At 39.5% G+C, this 20352-nt stretch overlaps 1 protein-coding gene across 1 annotated transcript in view; it reads left to right on the top strand.

The window, feature by feature from the left end:
* ZYG11B (zyg-11 family member B, cell cycle regulator) overlaps positions 1-19963 on the top strand; it is a 57124-nt gene extending 37161 nt beyond the window's left edge. The window contains exons 10-13 of the mRNA XM_077779707.1: positions 3431-3628; positions 3762-3814; positions 5133-5230; positions 18878-19963. Of these exons, the coding sequence (XP_077635833.1) occupies positions 3431-3628; positions 3762-3814; positions 5133-5230; positions 18878-19068 (540 nt within the window). The 3' untranslated portion in view covers positions 19069-19963. The remainder of the gene's footprint in view (positions 1-3430; positions 3629-3761; positions 3815-5132; positions 5231-18877) is intronic.
* Positions 19964-20352: the final 389 nt, after the last annotated feature.

Consider the following 20352-nt stretch of genomic DNA (forward strand, 5'->3'; position numbering starts at 1 on the left):
ATGTCACTAAATTGTAAGTATTCTTACATACTATGTTTGGTAATTAATAATTACTACCTAAAAGACTACTTAACAAATTAGATATTCCAGAGCCACATGGGTAGCTCAGTCAGTTAAGTGTCCCAACTCTTGATTTCAGCTTAGGTCATGGTCTCATAGTTTGTGGGTTCCAGCCCTGCATAGGGTGTATTCAAGCCTGCTTCTGGTGAGCTCAAGCTTTGCTTCCAGTGAGCTCCGAGCCCTGCATTGGGTGAGCTCAGGACCTGCAGCAGGTGTACTTGAACCCCACTTCAAGCTCCAAGCTGACAGTGTGGAACCTGCATGGGATTCTCTCTCTCTCTCTCTCTCTCTCTCTTTCTCTCTCCAGCTTTCCTTCTCTCCCTCTCTCTGCCCCCATGGGATTCTCTCTTTTTACCTCTCTCTCTCTCAAAAATAAATAAACAAAAAAAAGAGCTTAAATCACAAACACACAAAAATTAAAAAAAAAATAAAGTGAGTCCTCTAAGATTTTGAGGCAAAGGTGAAGGATCAAATGTTTCATAAACTTTAATCACTACAGCAGGAGAAACATGACTGTATGGTAAAAAGCTCTTTTTAGAGTAGATCTCTGCTCTTGAGAAATTAGGTCATAGGAGGCATACATACATATATTATATATGCATATATACATAATTTATACATATATATTATATATAAAATTTGTTAATTTTTTTTAATTTCAAAAAGAATACATGCTTATAACTAGTGAAATAGTGCAAAGTGTATCTGAAAAGCTTTAGAGAATATACTTTGATTTGAGTCCTTTGGATTTTATTGAGACTTGTATATGGCCCAGAATATGATCTATCTTTGTAATATTCCATGTGCATTATGGCACCTGCTTTGGATTCTCTTTCTCTCTCTCTGCCCTACCCCCACACATGCACGCATGGGCTCACACACTCACTCTCAATAAATAAACATTAAAAAATAAAGAATGGAAATGCCTTTTCGTATTTGAATATGTGAGATTAGAGAGAAGCGATGATTAATCATGGATGCTGGTGGAAAAATAGATTATGTACATTCATGTAGTATATAGTTAAACTTGTCTCTTCTACCCTCTTTTTCATAGTTGAAGAAGAATATTTGTTAGTCATTACAGGGAAATGATGCCTTTCATTTATTAAAGAATAACTTAAGCTAGAGAGCAAATAGTCTCCCTACTCTCAGAAGTTCAGAGTTTTGGGGGCCCCTGGGTGGCTTAGTCGGTTAAGCGTCCGACTTTCACTTAGGTCATGATCTCGCGGTTCGTGGGTTCGAGCCCCGCGTCGGGCTCTGTGCTGACAGCCAGCTCAGAGCCTGGAGCCTGCTTCAGATTCTGTGTCTCCCTCTCTCTCTGACCCTCCCCTGGTCACGCTGTCTCTCTCTCTCTCTCTCTCTCCTAGAAATAAATAAAACATTAAAAAAATTAAAAAAAAAAAAAAAGTTCAGAGTTTTGATTCCTAAGAAATGGAATCAACATGTTGGGAAGAAAATTATTTCAAAGTAGATCAAATGAAGTTTTAAGAATGAGGATTAATCTTCAGAGTAGTATGTTAAGTTGGATCTTAGATCTTTTGAACCCACAGTCTAAATTGGAAACCTTCAATTGTTTCCCATGTGAACAGAGGTCTTCCTTATGTACTGTGTAAGGAAGCCATCACACCCCAAGCCCAAATAAAACATCTACCTTATATAGGCCAGTAGTCAAACTTTGGCATTCAGTGGAGGTCTAAGGCTATGAAAGTTTTAAGACACAAGATCACTATATTAAGGGGCATGTGGCTGGCTTAGTTGGTAGAGGATGTGACTCTTGATCTCAGGGTTGTAGGTTTAAGCCCCATGTTAAATGTAGAGATTACTTAAAAATAAAAAATCTTTTTAAAAGAATCACTATATTAGGGGTGCCTGGGTGGCTCAGTCAGTTAAGCGTCCTACTTCAGCTCAGGTCATGATCTCATGGTTCTTGGGTTCAAGCCCTGCGTCGGGCTCTGTGCTGACAGCTATCTCAGAGCCTGGAGCCTGTTTCAGATTCTGTGTCTCCCTCTCTCTCTCTGACCCTCCCCTGCTCATGCTGTCTCTCTCTCTCTCTCTCTCATAAATAAATAAAACATTAAAAATAATTTTAAAAATAATAAATCACTATATTGCTCAAAAGGATGCTTTTTTGCCCTCATTTTATTTATGCATTCCACATTATTCAGAATTGCTAATCCCTTCATCTTTTGGTACACTCACCCCTCTCTGCTTTCTTGATAACCAAACTTTCCTGGTTTTTCTTCAACCTCTCTTACTGTTGCTTCTCAGCTTGGGAGTTTCTCCAGATCACACAGATGGTATAAATTTGAACTATAATCTTGCATGAGGACAGCCCCTTATTAAAAACGACAAGGGAAGACTTTTCCTTTTAGACCAGATCCCAAATTACAGTAGACCTCTTTTTCATTCATCTAAGTCAGTCTACTCTTTTTCTGAGGTGTGATACTTTGAAAGACCTTGTCTTATATGTTAAGTGTTAGTTCCAATTTTTAGCCCTTATTTTCTACCCTTGCATGGGTATTAAAACCCAGTGCACTTGCCTCTATGGGTCCATGATGGCCAGTTACTGCTCTGGTTTGGTTTCCTATTTGCTTTTTATCCCAGCAAATTATATATTTAAAGGTTGTTGGGGCACATAGGTGGCTCAGTCGGTTAAGTGTCTGATGCTTGATTTTGGCTCAGGTCATGATCTCTTAGTTCATCGGATCAAGCCCTGCATCCAAGCTCTGTGCTGGCAGCATGGAGCCTGCTTTGGATTCTCTCGCTCCCTCTCTCTCCACTCCCACCCCTACCCCCACCCCCACCTCGTGGCCACACACTCTCTCAAATAAATAAACATTTTTAAACAAACAAACAAATGTTGTTAGCTATTTTTCAACCACCACTTCTAGATATTTTATAGCAGGAGATTTTTTAGGTTATCTAGCTCACCATTTTGCCTGAAAAAAGAACTCAGTACTTTTTCTGTATTATTTTATTGTTTTGGGAGGGAAGAAAATAAGTCACCCATAAACCCACTGTGCTAACATAACAAAAGTGTGCACCTTTTATGTATATGCAGATACATATTTATTATTTTTTTAAGTTTATTTATTTTTGAGTTAATGTGTGCATGCAAGTGGAGGGGCAGAGAGCAAGGAAGACAGATGATCTGGAGCAGGCACTGCACTGACAGATGAGGGGCTCAAACTCACAAACTGTGAGATCATGACCTGAGCCAAAGTCAAACACTTAATCAGCTGAGCAGCCCAGGTGCCCCTGCAGATCGTATTTAAATTATTGCAATCTCTATTCCTTCTTAGAATGCAAAGGGTTATTTAGCCATTTATTATGCATATTACTTCAATTTTTATGTCTCTTTTTTTTCCAGAATAATATAGCTGAAGTACAAGAATTGCATTCTGAATTAATGTGGAAGGATTTTATAGACCACATCAGTAGCCTCCTGCATAGTGTTGAAGTGGAAGTCAGTTACTTTGCAGCTGGAATTATTGCCCATTTAATATCTAGAGGTGAACAAGCTTGGACATTGAGCCGTAGCCAGAGGAATTCTCTTCTGGATGATCTGGTAGGGTCATTTGGTATTTTCTAGAAGCATACAGACAACATTCATCATAGTTAAGCTATCAGAGTTTTATAATGCAATATTGCAGTGCTAAATAAATACTGTATTCTTTCTTGTGTGTCTTATGTCTTGGCAGCATTCAGCTATTTTGAAGTGGCCAACTCCAGAGTGTGAGATGGTAGCATACAGGTAATTAGCAAGATAATTAATATTAAGCCAGTAACCTAAATTTTGCTTGTTTGCTTGCTTGGAGATTATTCCTACTAGATGTGTAATGCATTTTCCCTCAGGCATCTATCTTCTTACTGGCTTTAAAAGGATCGAAGTGTATTCACTTTTTTCTGCTACCTGTCATTCATCATCTTCCTTCTTTCCACATTTATTGAAGACAAGTGCCAAGGACTTGTTCTGTGCTCTTGAAATTCAAAGATGAGTAAGACATGTTGCCTACGCACAAGAAATTATAGCCTCGTGAGGGACACCACATGTGAATCAGATATAATTCACTATTAAGCTAGTTATATCCATAGAATGCTATGAAATTAAAGATGCCAGTACTTAAATGCACTGGAAAATGGTAAAAAGCTTCCAGAGGAAGTAGATTATGGGCTGAGTTTTGAGAGATAAATAAGTAGGTGCAGGAGATTTTAGGGAGAAGAAATAATGTCTTAATGCAGAGATCCAGGACAAGATGACCCAGTAACAATTGGTAACAAGTGTACATTAGCCTTTCAATTTCTACCAGTCTTCTGCCTTCTGCCCCAAAATGAGGAGAACATAAGTTGGGGGAATCAAAAATGTTGGCACTATCAGCATTTATGAAGTAGAGAACAAAAATAAGATGCATTAATGTTATTTAAATGGCAATATGGAATATTTCAGGTAATTAGTAACTTAGCTATGAAGTCACCTAACTGTCATAAACAGTTTGTTTATGTTTGTTACCAATCAAACTCCTCCTTTTCTAAGTTTCTAAAACAAGATCTATTATTCTTTGAATGTTTATCTTCAATACTGAAAGAGTATTTACAAAAAAGATATTTCTGTCAGTACCTTGTTCTGATCATCTTCCGTCGTTTGTACCAAAACTTTGTATGAACGTGATCCTTTCTCAAGTGCCAAAGACAAAGAAAAGATTCTATAGGTCACTTATATTAGATTGAAAATAGTTGGATGATGGGGCACCTGGGTGGCTCAGTCGGTTAGGCGTCCAACTTCGGCTTTGGTCATGATCTCAATGGTTTGTGGGTTCGAGCCCTGCATCGGGCTCTGTGCTGACAGCTAGCTCAGAATCTGGAGCCTGTTTCAGGTTCTGTGTCTCCCCCTCTCTTTGACCCTCCCCTTCTCATGCTGTCTGCCTCTCTCTCTCTCAGAAATAAATAAAACATTTAAAAAATTTAAAAAAATAGTTGGATGAAATTTCTAGTATGAAAAGCTTAGGAACTACTGCTTTAGAAATGACACTAAGTATAGGATGTAACTTTTATTCTTTTCTTTGAAACTTTAGGTCCTTTAATCCATTTTTCCCATTACTTGGCTGTTTCACAACACCAGGAGTCCAGCTATGGGCAGTTTGGGCCATGCAACATGTCTGCAGCAAGAATCGTACGTACCAAAAGAGAATTATGTTTTTCTTTTTCAAGTGAAATTCTCCTTACACAGGAAAGCCATTTCTAAATGGTATATTGAATGACTTTTTTTTAAGGACACAGATTTTAAAAGATACAATATGAGAACCTTTATGGGTTCAGTTGGTAGAGCATACAACCTGGCTGGCTCAGTTGGTAGAGCATGCAACTTTTGATCTCAGAATCATGAGTTCAAGCCCCACCTTGAACTTCTTTTAAAAAAAGAAAAGAGAGAATCTTAGGTTATAAAATAAATTTATTCTTTCAGAATTAGCTCAGTAATACTAGATACTGAAAGACAGTGATGAATGAGACACTGTTCTGACGTCATGGAATATAAAAATTAGGATCTACATGGGGTGCTTGGGTGGCTCAGTTAGTTAAGCATCTGACTTGTGACCTCAGCTCAGGTCATGATCTCAGGCTGTGAGTTCAAGCCCCGTATTGGGCCTTTAAAAAAAAAAAAAAGGAGCCTATAATGAGTTCATTTGCTAAGCAAAAGTTTTAAGGTGATCCAGTGATGATTATTCCAGTACCCAATCCTCATCCACACAAAATTTCATTAAGACATAGCTGTCTGCACTCATGGTCTCTGGAAAATCAAGAATTTAAATCAGATTCCATATTTTTCTTTTTTGAGGGCTATGATACAACTCTTGGTTGGTTATTAATAAAAACTCATTCCATAAATGATTTGAAACTTGCAGAAAAAACACTTCAATAGTAGAAACATCTTAATAGAGTATAGATTAAAATATTTGAAATTAGGGTGCCTGCGTGACTCAGTCGGTTGAGTGTCTGACTTTGGCTCAGGCCCATGATCTGTTCGCAGATTCGAGCCCTACGTCAGGCTCTGTGCTAACAGCTTGGAGCCTGGAGCCTGGAGCCTGCTTCAGATCTGTGTCTCCCTGTCTTTCTGCTCCTTCCCCACATGTACTCTGTCTCTCTCCCTCTCAAAAGTAAATAAAGATTAAAAACATTTTTTTTTAATATTTGAAATTAGAAATGAGGACAAAGGAAACATAATTTGAAATGAAATTAAAGGTTATAAGGAATATAGTAGAATATAGATATATAGAGCATACATAGTGATTCATGTTCTTTTTGTGACTGGGCTGCAAATAATCAGCTACCTAGTTCTCTTTACATATAAGGAGGAAATACCATTCCATATCCTCACAGGGAAGTAAAACTTTTCTCGGCAATTAACGACAAATTAAAATTTTTTTTCTAGAACCTCAATAGGGATGATATTATAAATGAACTCATATAGGAAGTGTGAGAGCTGTTTTTAACAATAGTCCTGTAGGGGGTGCCTGGGTGGCTCAGTCGGTTAAGCATCCAGCTTCGGCTCAGGTCATGATCTCACGGTTCATGGGTTCAAGCCCCATGTCGGGCTGTGCTGACAGCTTAGAGCCTGGAGCCTGTTTCAGATTCTGTGTCTCCGTCTCTTTCTCTGACCCTCCCCTGCTCACACTGTCTCTCTCCCTCTCTCTCTCTCTCTCAGAAATAAAACATTAAAAAAAAAAAACAATAGTCATGTAATAAATAGCAGTAACATATTATTAGATAGTTTCTTATTCTTTGATGAAAACTCAGTGCATAACACAGAAAGGCAATTCAGTAAATGCTCTTTTATGTGAGATACACAAAGGATGAGAGTTTGGGAATAGGATGTGACAGAGAAAACTGCCTTGTACCCTGCTCAGCTACCTGGGAGCTTTTCCTGCTATATTCTCCAGTTCATTCATAGACTTCCTCTGGGGAGCCTGGTGTCTTGGTCAGTTAAGCCTCCTACTCTTGGTTTCCCCTCAGGTCATGATCTCATGATTTGTGAGTTTGAGCCCCACCTCAGGCTCTGTGCTGATGATGAGGAGCCTGCTTGGGATTTTGTCTCTCTCCCTCTCTCTTTGCCCCCTCACGCTGTCTCCCTTTCTCTCCCTCAAAATAAATTTAAAAAATAGAGGCTGTCTCAATAGCTGTATTAAACTGCCTCTGAGGGGTGCCTGGGTGGCTCAGTCAGTTAAGTGTCCAACTTCGGCTCAGGCCATGATCTCACAGTTCATGGGTTCGAGCCCTGTGTCGGGCTCTGTGCTGACAGCTAGCTCGGAGCCTGGAGCCTGCTTCGGATTCCGTGTTTCCTTCTCTCTCTGACCCTCCCCTGCTCGCTCGCTCACACATGCTCTCTCTCTCTCTCTCTCTCTCAGAAATAAATAAAACATTAAAAATTAAAAAAAAAATAAACTGCCTCTGATACAAAAATTTCCTTTTATTGTCCTTACAGGTTCTGAGAACTCCCTAGTTTCTTAACAGCCTGTCATATAAGTACTTATTTTTGTTACTACTTTTAGGTATTGGGGTTCTTTTAAGTTTACTCTGTGGATGACCACCCTGAAAAATTTATTCTAAAATGCACTGTAGGGGTGCTTGGCTAGCTCAGTCAGTAGGGCATGTGACTCTTGATATTGGGGTTGTGAGTTTGAGCTCCCTGTTGAATGTAGAGATTACTTTTAAAAAATGAACATAAATAAAATGCACTGTAATTGGGGAATGTTAGAATATTTTATCTCCAACTCATGTAGTTCAGGTTTCTATATTCTTGCTTCCCTGACTTAATCTGTTTATATTTAAGTGGGATTGACTTCTCAGTTTGCATTAAAAGTTCTAATGCTGCTTACAGCTGTTAATAATTAAGAGACACTATAACATAATGGTTAAGAGCACACAGGAACCTACCTGGATTCAGATCATGTTCCAGCACTTACTATGTATGACATCTTGAACAAATCAATAAGCCTGGGGCCTCAGTTTCCACATTTGTTAAATGGGAATAATAATAGTACCTATTTCACACATTATAATGAGCATATTTTCATATTTTAGAAAGTTTTTGACAACATGATTTTTAATAATCACATAATCTTTATTGTATGGTGTATGACTTTCCTAGTACTACCATAACAAAGTACCACATGTAGGTGACTTAAAACAACAGGAATGTTTGTCTCTCAGTTCTCGAGTCTTGAAGTCTAAAATCAAGGTGTCTTTAGGGCCATACTCTCTGGAACAGCTCTAGAGAAGAATTCTTCCTTGCTTCTTCTAGCTTCTGTGTGTGCTACCAATCCTTGGCATTCCTTGGCTTTACATGCATCACTCCTGTCAGATGGCCATCTTGTCCACATGTCTTCACATTGTTTTCTGTGTGTATATGTTTCTGTATCCAAATCTCCCCTTTTTCATAAGAGAGCATCAGTCATAATGGATTAAGGTCCACCTTAATGACTTAATCTTAACTAATTATATTAGCAACAACTTGATTTCCAAAAAAAGTCACATTCTGAAGTACTAGAGATTAGGACTTTAACCTATCTTTTTGGGGGACATAACTGAACGCTTAGCACATTCCTCTATATTTAATAAATGAACTTAGCAGTCGTTTATAACCACTTCCCTATTGATCAACATTTAAGTAGTCTACCTTTTAATTTTAAAATTATATGGGGCGCCTGGGTGGCTTAGTCGGTTAAGCATCCGACTTTCGCTTGGGTCATGATCTCACGGTTCGTGGGTTCAAGCCCCGCGTCGGGCTCTGTGCTGACTGCCAGCTCAGAGCCTGGAGCCTGTTTCAGTCTGTGACTCCCTCTCTCTCTGACCCTCCCCTGCTCACGCTGTCTCTCTCTCTCCTAGAAATAAATAAAAAATATTAAAAAAAATAAAAAAAAATGTTTTAAAATAAAATTATATCCAAGCACTTGTTTGAGTGAGAGATATTTGTCACACCATTATTTATAATAGCAATTAAGTAAATAACCTAGAGGTCCAGCAATAGATAAATACTTGAATTCTTAACACTAGAAAGAACTTAACATCCGGGGCATTCAGTACAGACGCTAGAAGAGATTAAACTAGCCCTAAAATAAAGGCTTCTCCAGGGAGACCCTAACAAAGCTTAAAAACCATGGTTTTTAAAACAAATGGTTAAGCTGCTCTGAAAATAAATTCACTTTCTGCCAGAGAAAAACTAAGCACTCTAAAAAAAAGAACAAAGTCTAGACACCCAACAACATGTTTAGTATCTGATAAAAATTGCTAGATGAGGGAAGAAGCAGGAAAATGTGACCAATAACCAGGAGAAGAATCACACTTGATACAGACCTAGAAGCGATGGTGATAATGGAAATACCAGAAAAGTAACCGCAAAAAAATTTTTGTAGATATGATCCAAGATTTTAAAGAAAACGTGAATATTGATAGAAGAAAAAATAAAATATAAAAAGTAAATAAAATAGAAGTTCTAGAGATAAAACTTTAAATATTTGACCAGAAAAATATCTGAATGCAGTGGCTCAGTTGGTTAAGCAACTGACTTCAGCTCAGGTCATGATCTCACAGCTTGTGGGTTTGAGCCCTACATCAGGCTCTGTATGGACAGCTCAGAGCCTGGAGCTGCTTCGGATTCTGTGTCTCCCCTCTCTCTGCCCCTCTCCTGCTCACGCTCTCTCTCTCTCTCTTTCTCTCAAAAGTAAATAAACATTAAAAAATGTTTTAAAAATTAAAAAAATATATATCTGGATGAACTTAATAGAAGATATGGAAGAAAAGATCAGCAAAATTGAAAGCATAGCAATAGAAACNGGGGGGGGTGGGAAGAACATCAGAATTACCCAGAAATCAGTACCAGATAAAGACCTGGTGATAAAATACCTTCCTTCTTCCTGGTACAAGGAGGGTACCTTTCACATGGGAGTTTTATGACCTATTTCAGGGAAGAAGGGTGATGGGGGGAAGTCAGAGTGATCCTCCTGCTTCTGCTGTTTCTCAAACAACTTTAGCTTAGGATAGTCAATATGCCACGAAGCCATGTTTTAGGGCAATGTGTCCTGAACTCCATCAACATACACTGTAAAGTATGTTCCTTAATCTGACAAAATGATAGTCAGCTGTCCAAATTGTTTCAATGTCTTGTGTTTTGGTTGCTTTATAGCATTCTAAGCATTCATATCTATCACTGGCTGAGCAAAGCCTAGTCCAGAGTCAGTATCTATTTCTGTCAAGACCCATCTGTAGCCCCCAGGGCTACCAGTGCTAGTGTGACTTGCCAGCTATGATCAGGGTCTTTCCCCCCAGGGAATTTGCCACATAGCCATCTGCAGTCTCTGTCTCTTTTGCTGGCAGGTTGAACAACTGCTGGCATTTTGTGCCTGAGAGATTGCAAGGGGAATATGTCTACATTCAGTCCATATCTGCATTGCTGTAGTACCTCCATATCCACTTATTTCATGGACCCACGTGGCCGCCCCAGGCAAGTTCATCTGCTTGTCTATTTCAATTATCTTCTGAACCTGAAAGAAAGTTCTGATGGGTGTAGAAATGTCCTACTTTAATGCACTCTCCAGATTCCCACAGTGATTTCCATAGGGCCATGTCCCATACGAGCATCCTGTTTCTGTTGCCCTTGTGCCCATTTACCACTGCCCACGAGTCATTAGAAACCCAAACAGGGCGCCTGGGGGGCTCAGTTAAGCGTCCGACTTCGGCTCAGGTCATGATCTCACGGTTCGTGGGTTCGAGCCCCACGTCGTGCTCTGTGCTGACAGCTAGCTCTGAGCCTGGAGCCTGTTTCAGATTCTGTATCTCCCTTTCTCTCTGACCCTCCCCTGCTCACGCTGTCTCTCTCTCTCTCTCTCTCTTAGAAATAAGTAAATAAATAAATAAACATTAAATATTTTAAAAAAACAAACAGAGCCTTTTATCACTTTTCAATTCTTGAATCACTACTGGGAAAGCAGCATCCAGTTCAGCTCACAGAACTGATTTGTTTTTACTTTTTCTAGTCAGAGCGCTGGCCTTTGAAACAGAATGTTGTCTGTTCACCTTAAAACTGCTGTCCACAAACCAAGCAGCTTTTTGTTGGCTAGTGGCCAGCCCTTGACAGGGTATTGTCCAAGTGATGATAGAATGCAGCAGCTCCTAGTGCAGTTTCAGAATTGGTCCTAGGGAGAGAGAGGGTCCCTGCTGATGATTATACCCTCCTTGCATTCCCCAGATAGCATGATCCTATATAAACCTTTTCTATTCCACTAGGGAACTCTCTTAGCACTGCCATCCACATTAGAGTGTTTCTCTGACATAACCCAGAATACCATTGCATATTTCAGGTTTTAATATCATTTTTTGTCCTTCAGTCATAAGGGTAGCTTCAATTAATGTCAGATAGCAAGGTAGTAAATGCCCCTCAGTTGGAAGTTCTCTAGTCCAGTGCCCCAGTCTGTTCTTCCTATAAGGCACAGAGAATTTGTCCCTACCAGCACTTTGGCTTATATTCTACACTGCACGGGCTTGGGCAACCTTCTAGTACCCATTTAGCATGTCTGCTTAATATTGCTTTAAGATTGGATTTACATGCTTTCTGCTTTACAATGTTAGGTAGCGATAACATTTCCTAGTCAAAGTGTCCATCCTTATAATACCGTCAAGTAAAAGAAATACAGCCACTTTTGTAAAAGAAATACAGCCACTTTACATAAAGCCTACTCAACCATACCAGCTGCCCTACAAACTTTTAGTTTAATTCTATTACATTCCTGACTGTAGCCTCCATTAGGACTTCATCTACAGATTTTAACTTTATATTACTAGGTACGTGAATTGTTCCCTAGCCAGACATAATGCCCATTCCCATAAAACATTCAGGTAAAGGAAACACAGCTTCTTTACATAAAACTGCTTAAACATTGCACCTTTCATAATTCCATCAACCCATACACTTTTATTTTCTCTCAATCTAATTATAAGCCCACATTAGGGCTTCACCAGTGGGTTTTGGTAACTTCTCCATTCCATGACCAATTTACCCAGCCTTACCTGAAAGGCTTTGAGTCCCCAGTGAGAGGTCATGCCAAGGAATCGTGGCCTTTTTGTCTTTTTGTTTGTTGTTTTTTTGTGGCCCTCTTATCTTGATTAATCCACCTAACTACTGCCACAAGCAGTTGTTGGTAAGGTTTAGATCCATCTCTAAATTCTTTTGGTAACTTTTACCTTTAGTAACTGATTGCAGCACACCTAATACTCCATATCATGGTGACTATCTGGCTACTCTGAAATCAAAGGTTTTTCATCCCCCTTTCATCTTTTCTCTTCTCATATTTTTATGAGCCACAGCCATTATTGAAAATCCCACTTCCGTTTTAACCAAGGATGGAGGAGGGAGGCAGCTTGAAGGTGAATCATTAACCATGGCGGGCTTTCCCCGTGGTCTTTCACGAGGTGAAGGAGGAGAATTTGGGGACCGCGTTCTTCCGCTTCTCCCTGCCAAAAAGGGGGGTGAGATGAGGTGGTCGGACCGTGGAAAGCTCAGAGTGGGATTCATCCAGGCTCACGCAATAACCTTTTGATTTTTTTTCAAAAAGNTAGAGAATACAAAAATAGACTTATATATATGTATGGTTGATTAATTTTTGACATGAGTTTAAAGTGAATTCAATAAAGAAATGATCATCTTTTCAACAAATGGTGTTACAACAGCTGGATCTCTGGATGCAAAAAAAAAAAAAGAGAGAGAGAAAGAGAGAGGTGCCTGTCTGGCTTAGTCGGAAGNTCTTTCTCTGAGGGAGAGAAAGAGCATGTGCACGTGTAAGATGGGAGGGGCAGAGAGAGGGAGAGAGAAAATTCTTTTTTTTTTTTTAAATGTTTTATTTATTTCTAGGAGAGAGAGAGAGCGAGAGCGTGAGCAGGGGAGGGTCAGAGAGAGAGGGAGTCACAATATGATTGATTGTTTGGGTGACTGTGATCTCTACACCCAAAATGGGGCTTGAACTGATGACCTCAAGATGAAGAGTCTCGTGATCTTCTGACTAAACCAGCTAAGCACCCCCAAAAACGAACTCTTAATTCATCATAGTTCTACATATGAAACAAGAAACTATTTAAAAGTTCTAGAAGGAGCTCTGTGCTGACAACTAGCTCAGAGCCTGGAGCCTGTTTCAGATTCTGTNGCCCGACGCGGGGCTCGAACCCACGAACCGCGAGTACATGACCTAAGCGAAAGTCGGACGCTTAACCGACTAAGCCACCCAGGCGCCCCTGGAGAGAGAAAATTCTAAGCAGGCCCTGCATAGATGATGCAGAACCCAACACAAGGTTCGAGCTCATGAACAGTGAGATCCTGACCTGAGCCCAAATCAAGAGTCCGGCATTTAACCAACTGGGTCACCCAGGTGCCCCTAAAACCGCACTTCTTTTTTAAAAAGAAATTTTTTTAATGTTTATTTATTTTTGAGAGAGAGAGGGAGAGCAANAATATAGGGCTCGAATTCACGAACCATGAGATCATGACCTGAGCCGAAATCAGATGCTTAACTAACTGAGCCACCAAGGAGCCCCTCAAACCCCACTTCTGACATCAGTTCTAATATGTGTTTTTTCAACACTCTACCAAGCAGTTTTCCAGTTCTCAGCAGACACCATCTGTGTGTCCTAAAAATTGAATTCAATTCTGACATCATTTACCTGGAGATAGTGTCAGATCCCATAGGTTAAGGGATAGTCCCACAAGACTGCCTTCACTTCAGACACCAGTTGCAAGTCCAGGCATAGAAATAGGCAAAGATGGTCTTTCCGCCGTCTTTGAACCTGTGTAGGCCTGCTGGGAACAGGACTCCTGAAACGACAAATATGTCTGGAAGGTTGTTGTCCAAAGCCATTTTTGCTGGCTATAAACGGGGTCTCAGGAACCAGAGGGAGCACATAGCTCTTCTTAAAATTGNTATCTCTCTAAATAAATAAATAAATAAGTAATAAACAAACAAACTGTAAAAAAAAAGGCTCTAGAAGAAAATAGAAAGTCTTTGTGACCTTATGTTAGGCAAATTCCTTTTTTTTTTTTTAGGATTATATTTTTTAAGTAATCTCTACAATCCAACGTGGGGCTCGAATTTACAACCCCAAGATCAAGAGTTGCATGCTTTACCGACCAAGCCAGCCAGGCACCCTGCATATTCTTTCTTTTTAAAAAATTTTTAGTGTTTATTTATTTTTGAGACAGAGAGAGGTAGAGCATGAGTGGGGGAGGGGCAGAGAGAGAGAGGGAGACACAAAATCCCAAGCAGGCTCCAGGCTCTGAGCTGTCAGCACAGAGTCCAATGCAGAGCTTGAACTTACAGACTGCGAGATCATGACCTGAGCCAAAGTCAGATGCTTAACCAACTGAGCCACCCAGGCGCCCCTGCAAATTTCTTAAATGTGCACAAAAGCATGATCTACAAAAGAAAAAGATTGCTAAATTGCCCTTGATCAAACTTAAGGACTTCTGTTCTTTGAAAGACACTGTTAAAAGAATCAAAAGCCAATACACATACTGGATCAAAATATATGTGAATCACATGTCTGATAAAGCATAGGTACTCAAAATTTTTATAAAGAATTCTCAGGTCACCTGGCTGGCCCAGTCGGTGGGGTGTGCGACTCTTGATCTTGGGGTTGTGAATTTGAGCCCTGTGTTGGGTGTAGAGATTCCTTAAAAATAAAATCTTTGAGAGAGAGAGAGAAAGAAAACTCTTAAAACTTAATATAAGAAAACAATACAAGTGAAGAGAAAATGGACAAAAGAGTTGAACAGATCCTTTACCAAAGAAGATTATTGGATGGCAAATAGGCACATGAAAAGATGTTCAGCATCTTTAGGACAGACATATATATCAATGTATTAGAATTGATAGTGCAGAAATAAACCCCAAAATTGATTTTTGACAATTTACTGGGGAAGAAATCATTTTTTTCAACAAATGACTTTTGGAAAACTGACTAGGCACATGTAAAAAAAGAAAATTAAAACTTTGTGCTTCAAAGGACACCATCAAGAAAGTGAAAAGATAGGGGTGCCCGGGTGGCTCAGTTGGTTGAGCATCCAACTTTGGTTCAAGTCATGATCTCACAGTTTGTGAGTTTGAGCCTCGTGTCAGGCTGTGGGGTGACAGCTTGGAGCCTGGGGCCTGCTTCAGAGTCTGTGTCTCCCCCTCTCTCTGTCCCTCCCCTGCTCATGCTCTGTCTCTCTCTGACTCAAAAATGTTTAAAAAAAAGAATAAGCTCATTTAAAAAAAGTGAAAAGACAATTTACAGAGGATACCATCAAGAAAGTGAAAAGATGGGGCGCCTGGGTGGCTCAGTCGGTTAAGTGTCCGACTTCGGCTCAGGTCACCATCTCACGGTTTGTGGGTTGGAGCCCCGCGTCAGGCTCTGTGCTGACAGCTAGCTCAGAGCCTGCAGCCTGCTTCAGATTCTGTGTCTCCCTCTCTCTCTGACCCTCCCCTGCTCACGCTGTCTCTCGCTCAGAAATAAATAAAACATTAAATAAAAAACACCGCCTTTAGATCTGTTCCAACATTATATTAAAAAAAAAAAAGAAAGTGAAAAGATAATTTACAGAAAGGTTGAAAATATTTGCACATTATATAACTGATGGAGGGACATTTTCAGAACATATAAAGAGCTCTTACAACTCAATGATAAAAATAACCCAGTTTAATAATGGGCAAAGGACTAAATAGACTTTCTACAAAGAGATCCTGTGAATGGCCAGTGAGCAAGCAAATGAAAAGAAGCTCAACATCATTAGTCATTAGAGAAATACAAATTAAAACCACAATGAGGGGCATCTGGGTGACTCTGTCAGTTAAGTGTCAGACTTTAAAAAAAATTTTTTTTTAATGTCTATTTTTGAAAGAGAGAGAGCAAGTAGAGGAAGGGCAGAGAGAGGGAGACACAGAATCCAAAGCAGGCTCCAGGCCCTGAGCTGTCAGCACAGAGCATGACACAGGGCTCGAACCCACAGTCCGTAAGACCATGACCTGAGCTGAAGTTGGATGCTTAACCGACTGAGCCACCTAGGCGCCAAAGCGTCAGACTTTTGATCTCAGCCCAGGTCATGGGTTTGAGCCCTGTGCAGTCATCTTGGAGCTTGTATGGGATTCTTTCTTTCCCTCTCTCTCTGACCCTTCCCCACTCACTCTTGCTCTCTCAAAATAAATAAACATTTAAAAATTAAATAAATAAAACCACAATGAGACACTAGTTTACACTTACTAGAAAGGCTGCCTATAAACAAGATGAATGATGACAAGTGTTGGCAAGGAAGTGAAACAACTTTTTCATTACTGATCAGATTGAAAAATTATACAGCCATTTTTGGGGCGCCTGGGTGGCTCATTCAGTTAAGCATAACTCTTGATTTTGGCTTAGGTCATGATCTCATGGTTTGTGAGTTTGATCCCTGAGTTAGGCTCCCAGCTAACAGTGGGGAGCCTATTTGAAAGCCTCTGTCACTCCCTTGCTTTCTGCCCCTCCCCCACTCATTCTCTCTCTCTTTCTCTCAGAATAAACATTTAAAATAATTAAAGAATTATACACTCATTTTAGAAAACAGTTTGGTAAGTTCTTATAATGGTAAGCATACATTTAGCATTTGCCCAGCATTCTAAGTATTTCCTCAAGATCATTGAAACAAAAAGTCCACAAAAATACTTGTGCTGGCTCCTGGGTGGCTCAGTCAGTTAAGCTTCCAACTTCAGCTCAGGTCATGATCTCAGGGTTTGTGAGCTCAAGCCCCACATTGAGCTTGCTGCTGTTAGCATAGAGCCCACTTCAAATCCTCTGTCTTCCTCTCTCTCTGTCCGCCCCCCGCCCCCGCACATGCTCACTCTCTCTCAAAAATAAATGAACATTAAACAAAAAATGGGGCACCTGGGTGATTCAGTCACTTGAGCTTCCAACTTCAGCTCAGGTCATGATCTCGCAGTTCATGAGTTCGAGCCCTTCACGGGGCTCTGTGCTGACAGCTCAGAGCCTGGAGCTTGCTTCAGATTCTGTGTGTGTTTGTCTCTCTCTCTCTCTCTCTCTCTCTCTCTCTCCCCCTCCCCCACTCACTCTGTCTCTCTCAAAAATAAACATTAAAATAAAAATGTTCAACTTAAAACAACTGTTTTAAACCCATGCTGAGCAAAAGTAGACAGACTCAAAAGAATACATACTGATGATTGTATTTACATGAAGTTCTAGACCAAGCACAAGTAGCCTATCTATATCATTGAAATTAGAAAAGTGATTGCCTAGGTGAGGCTGCAGAGAAGATTGCAAAGGTGCAGAAAGAACCTTTTTTTTTTTTAATATTCTATATTCTGATTGTGGTGTTGCTTATTCAAGTGTATACATTTGCCAAAACTCATCAAACTATAAATTAAATTGGGTATATTTTATTGTGTATAAATTATAGTTTAATAAATATGACTAAAACTAAAAATACTTTTAAAAGTAGTATATATAAAAAAGAAGAAATAGGGGCGCCTGGGTGGCTTAGTCGGTTAAGTGTCCGACTTTCGCTTAGGTCATGATCTCGCGGTTCGTGGGTTCGGGCCCCGCGTCGGGCTCTGTGCTGACTGGCAGCTCAGAGCCTGGAGCCTGTTTCAGTCTGTGACTCCCTCTCTCTCTGACTCTCCCCTGCTCACGCTGTCTCTCTCTCTCTCCTAAAAATAAATAAAAACATTAAAAAAAAAATTTTAAAGAAGAAGAAATACTTAAAAACAAGGCAAAGAAAGTATTTTAAAATTGTATAATATGAATGCCATTAGATTTTTAAAAAATATATAAGAAATGCATAAGAATGTAATAGCACCTATCTTACCTATGATTTGGGATCAAAGAAGCTTTCTTTCCCAGATTGTCTATGCTTTAAGGTTATGGGATTTTTAAATTTATTTTTGGTAAAAAATGGTTTATCCATTTCTTTTCTTTTTTTTTTTTTGTATAAAACACATGGGAGAAACCTATTCAATCTAGCCAGTCAACATACAGTCTGCCACATGGAATGGTACTTTTATCAAACTTTGAGTCTAAGAACATACAGATGTTTCTTTTTCTTTTCTTTCTTTTTTTTTTTTTTAAGGACATACAAATGTTTCTTTTACCATGTTAAAGTAATTGTCTATGCCTTTTCATATAACTGTTTTAAAGGGGCGCCGGGGTGGCTCCGTCAGGTGTCTGCCTTCGGTTCAGGTCATGAACTAACAGTTTGTGAGTTCGAGCCCAATGTCAGGCTCTGTGCTGAGAGTTCAGAGCCTGGAGCCTGCTTCAGATTCTGTGTCTCCCTCTCTCTTGGCCCCTCCCCTACTCATGTTCTGTCTCTCTCTCTCTCTCTCAAAACTAAGTAAACATTAAAATTTTTTTTTTAATTTCCACATACCTCCATTATTGCATCTGTCCCAGTTAAAGTATAAGGAAAGGGAGGAAGAGGGTTGGTTTAAACATCTAAGCAGTTTCCTACTGTCCTTTCTTTCCATACAGAGACTTGTGAATGTGAGGGACCAATCCCCCACCCACAGCTGTGATAGCTTTGATAAGAGAACCATATGTACATGAATATGAGAATCATATGTATATCTATGAATTAGAGAATCACTGTTATGTGTAGAGCCTTGCAGTGTAAACGTAACATCATTACAGAGGTATTTATTGAAGTTTAGCATATATTAGTGGTCAATAACAAAAATAGCTCAAATTTAAGTGAAAAAAAGAACTGTTTTGTGTATGGAATAATTTTTAAGTGTTTTAAGAAAAGCTCTTTCTCCTCTTTCAGCCTCAAGGTACTGCAGCATGCTGATTGAGGAAGGAGGATTGCAACATTTATACAACATCAAGGAACACGAGCAGACGGATCCCCATGTCCAACAGATTGCTGTGGCCATTCTAGACAGCTTAGAAAAACACATTGTGCGTCATGGGAGACCACCTCCCTGTAAAAAGCAGTCCCAGGCTAGACTAAATTGATAGCCATAAGTAATTGAATAATTGAATCACATGAATCTTTTTTGTGATAGGTTCATTTGAAATATCTTACCCTCTGTGATGTTTTAGAGGTTTCTATCATATGAGTCATAAGATCAGTTTGGGATGGACGGTGTAAAGTACTGCCCATGTGAACAGTCTCTAATTTGTTTTGTGGTTTTTAACTTCTGAGGCAAGAAGGGTCTCTTCCTTCATCATTGCCTTTTAGGAAATTTTCCACATCTTTCCGTGTTTGAACTTACCTGTGCTTGAAATTCTACGGTTTTATGATAAAGTTTGCACGAACCCTTAGGCCAGACTTTTCTGATCTTAAAGTCTCTTCCAATCAATTTGCAGCTTCAGAAAAGCTGTTAACCTGATCTCTGGCACTGCTTCAGTTGTAAGTTTTATACTGCTTCTGTATAAATGCCTTTCTTCTCTGTCTGTGTACCTTTTATAAAATGTCCTTCTTCGTGTGAAAGAGTGGAAATCCAAGGCCTCTTTGAAGGCTGCTCACCAACTGGAGCCCCGAGGGTTGGCAGAAACAATATATTGGAAGGAAAACTATTGAGGGAAAAAGAGACAAGGAACTAGAGAAAGGTCTGCTCTTTCAGTCCAGTTTTTAAACTGGGACAGGCGATCCTTCTGGAGCCCACCTCTGCCAAGGCCGTAGGTAGTAGCTTGTTACTCATATTTATTCCTGGAAGCATGGGCTGCTGCTTCCTACACAGACTGCTGGTTACTCTCTAGAAGTATTTCCCCGGACATCACAGTGTAAAATATTACCACAGTCCGTGTTAAAAGTTAATTGTATGAATCTCTAGAAGTCCTACTATTGTGAAAATGTGAATTTTTATAAAATTGTCTCTTGTTAAAAATGACCATTATTTTCCCTCTATTTCAAAGTCATTTTATTCTGTGAAATAGAGACTACACATGGTATTACCTGCTCAGTTAAATACAGTTAACAGCAGTAAATTTTGTCACAAGAAGTCAAATTTTCTTTTCTTTTCCCCAAAATACATGTATCTTAATGTTCTCATGTTGGAGAAAGATGTCCACATCTCACTGCCAAATATGAATGAGAAGCATTAGACTGTTGTTAAATGTAATGATTCTAGTTGTAGTGCGTAAAAGGAAATGTTTTTTTGATGGGTTATTTTTTAGACAATTGCCTTTCTTTTTAAGATACCCATTGCAGCATAGTAAAAATCAGTTATCATTATATCAATAATGGCAGCAGGTCACCAAGAAACTTAATTTCCATCTACAATTTTAGTTTGTGAA

Source organism: Crocuta crocuta, unplaced genomic scaffold (assembly GCF_008692635.1).
Source record: "Crocuta crocuta isolate KB4526 unplaced genomic scaffold, BGI_CrCroc_1.0 scaffold168, whole genome shotgun sequence".
NCBI classification, from domain to species: Eukaryota; Metazoa; Chordata; class Mammalia; order Carnivora; family Hyaenidae; genus Crocuta; species Crocuta crocuta.